Genomic DNA, 11,186 nt, shown 5'->3' with positions numbered 1-11,186 from the left:
CAGAACTTTCTTTATTATTAATTAAAAATTCGTCTTCAGCAGCAACTATTTAATTATTTGGGTCGGTTCCAAGATTTAAATTGCAATCCATTTACTAGTCCATATTTTTGAATATTTATATAAAATTATGTACTTTAGATGGTTAAATCTTCAATTACTAAAGTATTCCATAAATGATTGAATATTTTCCCAATTTAACGTTTTTCCTCGATAATAACGAATTATAAATCACTTAAAAGTGTAAGATCTTCAGTAAATTAAACATTAGCATAGTTTTCAATATAAGAAAAGTAAAAACATCAAAAGTTTCTATAATTTATTATAAAATATATACTTTGAATCAAGCATAAATTTTCTGTATTTCCGTTTTCCAATTCCAAAATATCAGATGAAGGTTATTTTCCGTATTGCTGGCCTGGATACGGAGGTACATACTGACTTCCAGGAAAAGTATTCATAGGTACACCTCCCATTGGCATTCCTTGTCCCATGGGCATTCCTTGTCCCATAGGCATTCCACTGCCCATTGGCATTCCTCCCATTGGCATGCCATATTGAGGAGCGGCATCTCCATATTCAAAGCAAGAAGCTACAAAGCACATCACCATGCCGTACTGAAAAAAGAAATAATTTTTTTATTTATTGCATTTTATTTCCTAAGATAAGATATATTTTCTTATTACTAATTACTAACCTCCTTTTGATTATCAGCTAGTTCACCAGAATTAAAGATTGATAAAAAATTTGTTGTTAAAAATTTTATGTAAATTGGTCTTAAGGGACAGTGAACTTTGACATAAGCAAAAGGAGACGAAAAACAGGAAATTTTATTTTTATCGTTTCATCACCAAAATATATGTTTATATTCTACTAAAATGGTGATAAAAAATGTATTGTTCAATAAAATAAATAGTTGAATATTTTTCTCTTTATATATCTTTATAAAGAGAAAAAAGCATATTTTAATGACTTTTCTCAAAATGATATTCTAATTACAATAGATTTAAATATGATCCAGGTCTCTTAATTTTTATAGAAACTAAATAAAATTGGAAGATTTCGGTTAAACATTAATAGAAAATAGGGCATGTAATTTATATTTCGATTTTTTTTTCCGATAGTTAAAAATGAATTTTGGTTCAAAAAACTGAATCCTAGGAAAAGTTAGAAAGCGTGCATGAAAATATTTCTTAAAAATTAGCATTTAATTATAATTGCAAAATTATATACAGTTTCTTCCAAATAAATTTATATTGGGTAATAAGGAAAAAATAATAAAAAAAATTAAAAATTAAGTTGTCTAGAATATTTTAAAATTTTCAAAAATTATATATTTTTTAATTTTTAAAAATATACATATATTTCGTTTTAAGAAAGTTGTTAAGAAATTTGACGTATTTATGTTTTAATATATATGCAAAAACATTTCATAAAATTACGTAAATAATTCGCACAAATTCGTAAAAGATCCACTGATCCCTTAATGGCTTCCGTCGCGAAGCATTTTCATTTCAATTTTAGATATGTATGTAACACGTACTGTTTTAAAAGCCTTACACTGCTCACTATCCTGCGCATTTTCTTAATTATTTTTTATGATTTCACAGAAAATTTGAAACGGAAGTGATTAAATGCTAAATATTTAATGCTTACTATATAAATACTTAAATATTTAAAAACGGGTATATGTAAAAAAATTCATTATTACTTACTTGTGAAATATTAAATCTTGATTGTAAATATAAAGAAATTTCAAAAAGTTTATTAAGAGCATATTTTTATCAGAAACCTATTCATCATGTAAAAATAATCCGTATCTTCGTATGTACATCATCAAACAGTCGCGAAAGGCTGCGCAAACAGATACACCAGAGGCTGTCATATTCGCCATATCTTTTAACAGTACCAATTAATTATAATACAAAATTTATACAAAATAAATGAGAATTTAGAAACTATGAAATTTAAAATTATAACAAAATTTTAAAATTAAAATACATAAAATAACAATAGAGAGATTAAATAGCAAAAAATAGAAATAATAAAGTAAAATGAAACATAATAAAAATTAAAATTAGAATAATAACAACAAATGTATAGAATAAATATAAAAATTCGATAAAAGTAAAGAATAAAATAATAACCGCATATCCGATTTGAATTGGTCGAGTTTTCCTATCTTGGTTGCAAGGATGGAAAAGAAAATTCTGGGGTGAAATATTTGAAGCAAAAAGGGAAAAAGGAGTTGAATTTCTTTGCAGCAATGAAAAATATTATTATCAAATAAGCTTAAAAATATTTTTAAATATTGATTCAAATTGACAAGAACTGCATTTCAAGCATGTTGATATTTCATAAAAGATAATATTTAAAATTTTCCGATGTGTTAAACTGATTCTTGTATTTTAATATTTTGATATTCATGATAAAAAGCTTCAAAATTTCTCTGAATTTTTAATTAATTAAAATACTAATTAAAAATTTTTTAAAACATCGCTCCAATGCTCACTCATTTAACAAAATCTCACCCTCTAATCTGTGCTAAATTTGGTGTCTCAAGGTCCAATGATCTATCATGTAGAGCCCAAACGCATACACACACAACATTTTCTGCTTTATTATTAACAGGGATCAAAAAAGCTCAAGCACATTTTTCTTAAGCATTCACATACAAAACACATATTTTTTTCGATTGATGTACACGATACATGTAAGAATAGCGTGTAGTACTTAGGCGAGTAAGAAACACTAAATCTTCTTTCGAATACACTATGCTTGAAACTTGTATTCAGATAACAAATACTTTGTATTACAGATTCAAGAAGAGTTCTATGCTAATAAAATGTAAAAAGAAAAGAAAACCCCCCAAAAATTCACCTTCCACGTCTCACTTAAGACTTTAGGATACTAATAATAGTTAATAAAAGGATTAAAGCAGTAATTTTTTATACTAATCGGAATAGGGAAATGAAGTTTAAGACTGAATATCGAAATGCTTTTTAATCTTAAAAGAAGTTTGTGTTCGTTAAAAAAATTTCCTATAAAGTCATTGCGTTTCTTGGTACTCGTTTATAATATCTGACTTATGCTTCTTAAGTCATATTTTAGACAAGTAATTTCATTCAATTTTACTATAAAATTTTTTTCTTCAATATTATGAACAAAAAAATTCATCTATTTATATATATATAGAGAGAGAGAGAGTGTGAGAGAAAATCTCTTTTATATGATTGTAATATCTAGTACAGCATAATCTATACACTCTAGTATAAATAATTTTTCAAAATATTCATTTTTGATAGTAAAAAGTCAAATTTAAAAAAAGTTCGAATAAATTTGTTAATAAATAAAATTTCGATATTTCATTCAAATAACATCAAGAAAGATTTTATTATTATTATTGTTATTCGTGTCAATTTTGAAAAAATAATGTTTTATGATCATTTGAAACAAAACATCATTATTAATTTATCAACAATGATTTTCTCTTCTTTTGATTCATAATTTTGAAAACAAAATAATTATATTATAAATTTGTGTCTAAATGTGTTGTATGTGTGTACACATACACATATAGTCACATAGCATGCTTTATTTTACTAAATTTGATATTTTGTAGCACTAATTAAACATTAGTCTTTCCTCTCACAAAAGACACAAACTCAAAAAATAGTGATAGAATGAAGTTTATTTCAAATATTTTAAATTATCATCTAGTAAGTTGGTAAATTACTCTCAGTTTAAATTACTCAAATAACACGTTATTGAATTCTCTAAATATTTTTTTTTCAAATAATCTCTGAGCTGAATTCTATCCACCTATGATACACATCATGGTGAGTTAATAATATCAATTTTAAAGCTATACTAGATTTATGGAAGATAAATTTAGAATTTTAAATAGTATTAAGTAATGGTAAAATATTAGCCAAACATAATCAAATTTTTTCAAGACTTTTAATATTATAATGTTTATATTTATTTTCTCTCTATGTGTTTATATATTTATAGTTTGTTTCTATTTATTTATTATGTTTCTATTTATATATTGTATCATTATAAAAAATTGTTCAAGATTCTTTAAAAGGACGAATGATGGATGGTCTGACTATCAAATTTCTATACCGTTACTAATTCAACACTAGTAAGTTTTTCCTAGGATTGTAATTTTTTTAAACATCAGGTTACTAAGAAAAGGTCAAAATATTTAATAGATCTTTAATTTAAACTAAAAAAATCTATTCGACAATATTTTAAAATTTTTTCTCAAAAACTTCATATTCTATTGTTCTAGAAAACCTTAATTTTATCACCTTAAGATTCCAAAAATAAATTTTCCGGTGACGCCAATTTTTCGTAACAAATTCTTCTTTAATTTTAAGAAATGTTTTAAACAATATAAACATAATTTATATTAATGCTTTTTCCCTTTTATAGTTACTGAATTTATCCTCATATGCTTAAATTATATTTAACAAAATTGTTGTGAGTATGTTAATACGTTTATATGATCAATAATAATAATAAGTAAAAATTTAAATGTAAAATAAAAATAAAAAAATCAAGCTTAAAATTTTATCATGCTATAATGTTTTGAAAAAGTTTTTTAATTCTTTTCTTTAAAGTATTCTTGAAATATTCTTTAAAGTAACTTCCACTCCATCAATTTTGGAAAACTTTGACACCGACATCTTGAATATTAACTCGTTTTACATTCAAGATGGGGGTTCAAAGAATGAAGTCTCCAATCTGAGACCGTATTGTTCAAAATACCCATCACAATTGCATACTTTAAATGGCAGAAGGTTAGATTATTGAAAAAAAATTAGAAGACAAAATTAATATAATTATCTGTAAAATAAGAAATAAATTTTTAAAAATATATACTTTTAAAACAAAGAATCATAGTTTATCAAAAGTACCTAAAATTTCGTAAATGTTTTTATTTATTGCAGTAAAAGTCGCTTACCGTTAAATTCATGCTGTCTGATTTAGATGAGAACTTATGACAAATAAATTATTCGACACGCATTTCAGGCAGTTAAAAGGAAATGAAGACACAAAAACAAGTTAGCATGTCCCTTGTGTAAAACCTGCAATATTTTGTGCAGAATGGCACGCTCTTTCCGTGAGATAATCACAAACACGTTACTGCACAGTGCACTTAATCATTGTTTTCTGAAAACTATCGTGCATGATTTTTACCTTGAAACACAACGATGTTTCTTGGCAAAAAAACGGGATGGAAACTAAAGGTTATTGTGCACAGTTTCAATGGCACGACTAAAAGGTATGAATTAACAAAGGTATTCAAAGTATGGAAATTTATTTCTTTAACAAAAAAGATTGTGAAAAATTTTGTGCTCATTGTATATCATCAATGAACATTCGTGATCATAATATCCTAGTTATTTTACAGCATAGCATTAATTATGAAATATTTCACGAAAATACAGAAAATACAACCTGTAGGTCTGTACAGTATTACATTCTTAATACCACGAGATTCTCTTAAATATTATTGAGAAATTTTTATCATGTTGAGAAGTGTGATACAATATAGAAAAATATCGTATACAATATTGTTACAATGGTATTCAAAGTATGGAAATTTATTTCTTTAACAAAAAAGATTGTGAAAAATTTTGTGCTCATTGTATTATACCATCAATGAACATCCGTGATCATAATATCCTTGTTATTTTACAGCTTAACATTAACTATAAAATTCTTCACGAAAATACAGAAAATACAACATGTATGTCTGTACAGTATTACATTCTTAATACAACGAGATTCTCTAAAATATTATTGAGAAATGTTAATCATATTGAGAAGTATGATTCAATATTGAAAAATATCGTACAATATTGTTACGATATATTGTTCAATAGTGTTATTAATAGCATTCAAAGCATAGAAATTTATTTCTTAAACAAAAAAGATTATCAAAAATTTTGTGTTTATTGTATTATATCCTTAGTGAACATTCGTGATCATAATATCCTTGTTATTTTACAGCTTAGCATTAATTATGAAATTCTACTCCAAAATACAGAAAATACAACATATATACAAGAACAGTATTACATTCTTAATATCATGATATTTTCTATAGAACTTTTAATGGTATTGAAAAGTGTGGTTCAATATTAAAAAATATCGTACAATATTGTTTAGTGTTATGTAAATATCGTAAATCTGTCCAATCTATCTATCAGAAATAGAATCCATTTTCTGTACATGTTAGTTGTTTGAGCAAAAGCTGAAAAATTTTCAAATTTTTATGTAGTCAAGGATTTTTATAAAAATTGATGATTTCAGGAAGTTATACATAGATATTTAAATAACTATAATTACCAATTATTGTTCTCAGATTTATTATAAGCTTAAGTAAAAATGTTAATTATAACAACATTAATAGTGTAATACGAAAAATCCTATAATAAATGCACAAAAGTCGATTAGCGCATTCCTTAAACTGGAGTTTTTTTACTTGGGATTTCTGATTTATTGCTATATAAAAGTTTACAGGGAAATCTACGCACTCTTTGCATAAAATATATAATTACAAAATGAATGAGAATATGCATGTATTAGAAGATCAAAATATGTTTATGCAATAATTTTTTTATTGTTCAAAGAAAAAAAATATAAAATACACAACCATTTTCAAATAAATTACATCAAATATAATTCTTAATGATTATTTAAAAGTATATATTTACCTTATCATCTATATACTTAGATAGTTAAATTTAAATAAAATATTAAATCTTAATGTTATAAAACCTTGCGTAAAAAAAAGAAGACAAAAATATGTCATTTTTTATCTACAACCTTTAAACTATGTTTTATAAAGCATTCGATTACATTCTGATACGTTTATCAACTTCGTCCTTCCCTTTAAAGGTTTAATTTAAAAAAAGATTTTACTATACAAATTTTTGTTTTTTAATCTTATTTTATCGATCAATTTAAAATTTGATGGAAATTTGTTGGATATAGAACAGCACTAATTGTATCTAGAAATAACTTTTGTATCCAAGTAATTTTATATTACTATCACCATTTTTAACAATATTAGGTAAATGATGGAATTAAGTATTTTCTTGCAATAAAATGCACAGCGCAATATATTAGGTAATATTAAAAATAATTAATCAGTGACCAGACAATTGCAGTAATTTTCAACAAACCTCATTTTTGATATTGCATTGCATTACAAAACCTGTGAGAATTTAAAAATTAACTATTAATTAGAAATAAATCGTAACACAATTGTTATTTTGTACACTTTCATCTTTCAATTTTTCTACATTTGTTTTTCAAGATTCTCCATTGATATTTAATACAGAATATCATCTCTTTATACAGTGTCACAACTGTCATGCTCTCTTATCGTCTAGCCAACTTCTGTTTATGCAAATATGAATAATTATTATTTATTACATAAGCTTGCATTTAACTCCGAAGTAATTATGGTTATTTATTTATTGATAAAGAATATATTAATGGGCATATGAATAGTCCTGAATATTTTCTCTTTCTATTTACCATTTTTTTTTCTCCTCTTTCTTTTTTATATTTTGAAATAAAGTTTTTTTCCCTGTTAGTAGATCATCAGTTATTTTAATCTCATTTCAATGATTAGTTTCATATAATTATTTGCCAATTTTCTTTCAACATTACTTTATTTGTATTTGGCAATGCATTTATTTCACTTCTCGATGTTTATGTTTGGCATAATTCATTATTTTAAGAAGTTCAAGTTCAACTTTTTTTATTCCAAACTTATGTCATGTCGAATTCCTTTCTGTTAGTGTACCAGAATTAGTTTTTTAAAAAAAACGATTTTAGTAATAAATTTTGAGTATTTGTGAACAGTATGAACAGAGAAGATTTTTTGTAAAAAAAATAAAACTTTTAATATTACAATATATTTGCATCTAAAGTGTGCTATATATTATTTCTTTATTTCTTAAGCACTCTGCCAATATGCATGATATTTTCTACTAGAACATTCATTAATTAATCAATCACATTGATCATATCGTTTGCATGATAACATTGATTAATCATTTAATCACATTGATTATATCGTTTGCATGATAACATTGATTAATCATTTAATCACATTGATTATATCGTTTGCATGATAACATTGATTAATCATTTAATCACATTGATTATATCGTTTGCATGATAACATTGATTAATCATTTAATCACATTGATTATATCGTTTGCGTGATAACATTGATTATATCGTTTGCATGATAACATTGATTAATCATTTAATCACATTGATTAATCATTTAATCACATTGATTAATCATTTAGTCACATTTATTAATCATTTAATCACATTGATCATATCGTTTGCATGATAACATTGATTAATCATTTAATCACATTGATCATATCGTTTGCATGATAACATTGATTAATCATTTGCATGATAACATTGATTAATCATTTAATCACATTGATTAATCATTTAATCACATTGATTAATCATTTAGTCATATTGATTAATCATTTAATCACATTGATTATATCGTTTGCATGATAACATTGATTAATCATTTAATCACATTGATTATATCGTTTGCATGATAACATTGATTAATCATTTAATCACATTGATTATATCGTTTGCATGATAACATTGATTAATCATTTAATCACATTGATTATATCGTTTGCATGATAACATTGATTATATCGTTTGCATGATAACATTGATTATATCGTTTGCATGATAACATTGATTATATCGTTTGCATGATAACATTGATTAATCATTTAATCACATTGATTAATCATTTAATCACATTGATTAATCATTTAATCACATTGATTAATCATTTAATCACATTGATTATATCGTTTGCATAACACTGATTAATCATCTAATTATATTAATTATATCGTTTACATGACTCATATAGATGACAACATCTACTATCTTCTAATGTAATATTTAGATGCATATAGTTAACATTAGAATCGAATTGAATCATTTTCTTAAAAAAAATCAGCCTTATGGCTTTTTTAAATAAGATATAGTTTAAATTTTCAATGCGATTCATAAGTAATCATATATTTCCATTTTCAATAACAAACAATTTTATTAGATTAATTAGCCGTATAGATCATAACTATGTTTACAAAAACCTTAGCTTTTCTATAACAATTCTACAAAAAAGGAATTAAAGATAAATTTTTATTCATTATATTATCAAGGAGACTGATTTGTTTGATGAAATAACTACAAAGCAAATATTGCAATCTTAATTTCCTATTGTATGATGATATAGAGACATCACGTTTTTTTTAATTATTTCTGTGAAAAAACATCTATCTTGTTTAACGATATTTTGATACATATCGTTAAATAACAATATATATTTATTCCATGGAAATATCATATTGATTTGTCTTTTACTTTGAGGTTATAAAGTAGTTCTTGTATATTAAACTATTAATAGAAAATCTTTATTAGCCGTTTGGGTACGAATTTTTTTAAAAAGATTTTTGTTTTTGGAACGAATTTAATTTAGTGATGAACAGAACATAACACAAAAAGCTTAAAATTTTATAAAATTTATTATTAGAAAGACTAATAAAATTAAATACAAGTTTTATTAACGAATTAAATTCCTCATCAGTAAATTCGTAAACAAAACGGTTATACGACAACTCTTAGCCATCAAATATACCGAAAGAATAAATGCATATGTAAGGAGAAGGAAAATATAAAGTAGGATTATTTTTATAACAATAACATGCAATTCTTTATTTAATTCAAATGAAATTTTGTTCAAGAGGTAGTTATAAGTTTGAATTAACATATAATTAATAGTAAGGGCATTGTTATGGATAAATAAAGAATTTTCATTTAATTGCCACAGTTGTTATTGTAAATGTTATTTAAAATTACTGAAAATAAATAAAATTACTGAGTTATTTTCTAGATAATGTATTGCCTCGAGTGTTCAGTCATTAACTGTTTGCTGATTGCCAAAACTTCCTCTAGGTAACTACTTAAATAATAAAAACCTTTCTAAAAGAGTGATACTCAAAATTTCATAATCAGTTCTAGTTGCTGAGATGTGGATCTTTTTTTATTTAAAATATAAATGTAACAAAAATATTTTAGTAAATTTGATCAATAGAGCCAAAAACGATATAAAAAATTTAATATACTGTAGCTTTTCAGTCGTACATCCATTGGCTTAAAAGAAATTTATATAATTAAAGCATTTTCCAAATTAAAAATATATATTTATTTCTAAAGATTTAGAAACTAATTATTCAACCATAAGAATGGACACTCTATATATCAAATTCTCATCAGTAAAATCACATAATGCATAAATTAAAATTTGTGGATTCTTAATCAAGATGATGCATAGATATTTGAACTTGATGTTTGTAATTGAAGACTTCATTGCGCAGACTTGATGTTTGTAATTGAAGGCGCAACAACAAACTACGAGTTGAAAGAAACATTTGGAAGAAAATGTGTCTATATGCTAACAGATAAACTTAGAGACATTTGCAATTCTATTAATCAAATTTATAAGCAATGCGTGGCTAATAATTGCGAACAATTCGAATACTTCTGATAACCAATATAATCCTATTTTTTATCCTTTTTGTTTTTAAGTAATGGAATTTTCTAACATGTTATTAATTTTTTTTTATTTTGAATAATACCTATTGATACGTGCTGTGTTAATGTAGAGCTATGAATTTATAAAAGAAATATCATCGTTTGCTATGAACACGTAATATGAATATTGGTTCGTACTACAAAAAGAATTTGTATAATACTATTTTCTATTTCCTGAGATGAGAGAATTCTTAATTGATGAGATGAACATAGTACTATACGTCATTCATAAATTATTCAAAATATTGCTTTATGTATTTATACAATATTTTAAAACATTAACTAATTATGAAATTTCTTATAAAACTTCATATGAAAACAAAAGATAGATAAATAAATTATTCTTTTCAGTTTTATTGAAATTATTTTCTTCTTAACGGTTTAGAGAACGCTTCAATTCAATATTCAATGTATTTGATTAATTTTATTTAGTGTTTTATTAATAATATTGGATCCATTTTAATCCACTTTATCTTTTACCTTATGAACAAATTTGATCCCTTTTC

General features: G+C 24.3%; 1 protein-coding gene across 1 annotated transcript; it reads right to left on the bottom strand.

The window, feature by feature from the left end:
• Positions 1-301: 301 nt before the first annotated feature.
• LOC129972953 (uncharacterized) lies at positions 302-5,053 on the bottom strand. The gene is made up of 2 exons (XM_056087278.1): positions 4,970-5,053; positions 302-614 (listed from the first exon to the last, which is right to left on the bottom strand). Exons 1-2 carry the CDS (start codon positions 4,979-4,981, stop codon positions 396-398), a joined length of 231 nt encoding a protein of 76 aa, XP_055943253.1. The 5' UTR covers positions 4,982-5,053; the 3' UTR covers positions 302-395.
• Between the last annotated feature and the right edge of the window lie 6,133 nt (positions 5,054-11,186).

Source organism: Argiope bruennichi, chromosome 6 (assembly GCF_947563725.1).
Source record: "Argiope bruennichi chromosome 6, qqArgBrue1.1, whole genome shotgun sequence".
In the NCBI taxonomy this organism is placed as follows: Eukaryota; Metazoa; Arthropoda; class Arachnida; order Araneae; family Araneidae; genus Argiope; species Argiope bruennichi.
Note: the sequence above shows the minus strand (reverse complement) of the source record. Positions and strands in the feature narration are given on the sequence as shown.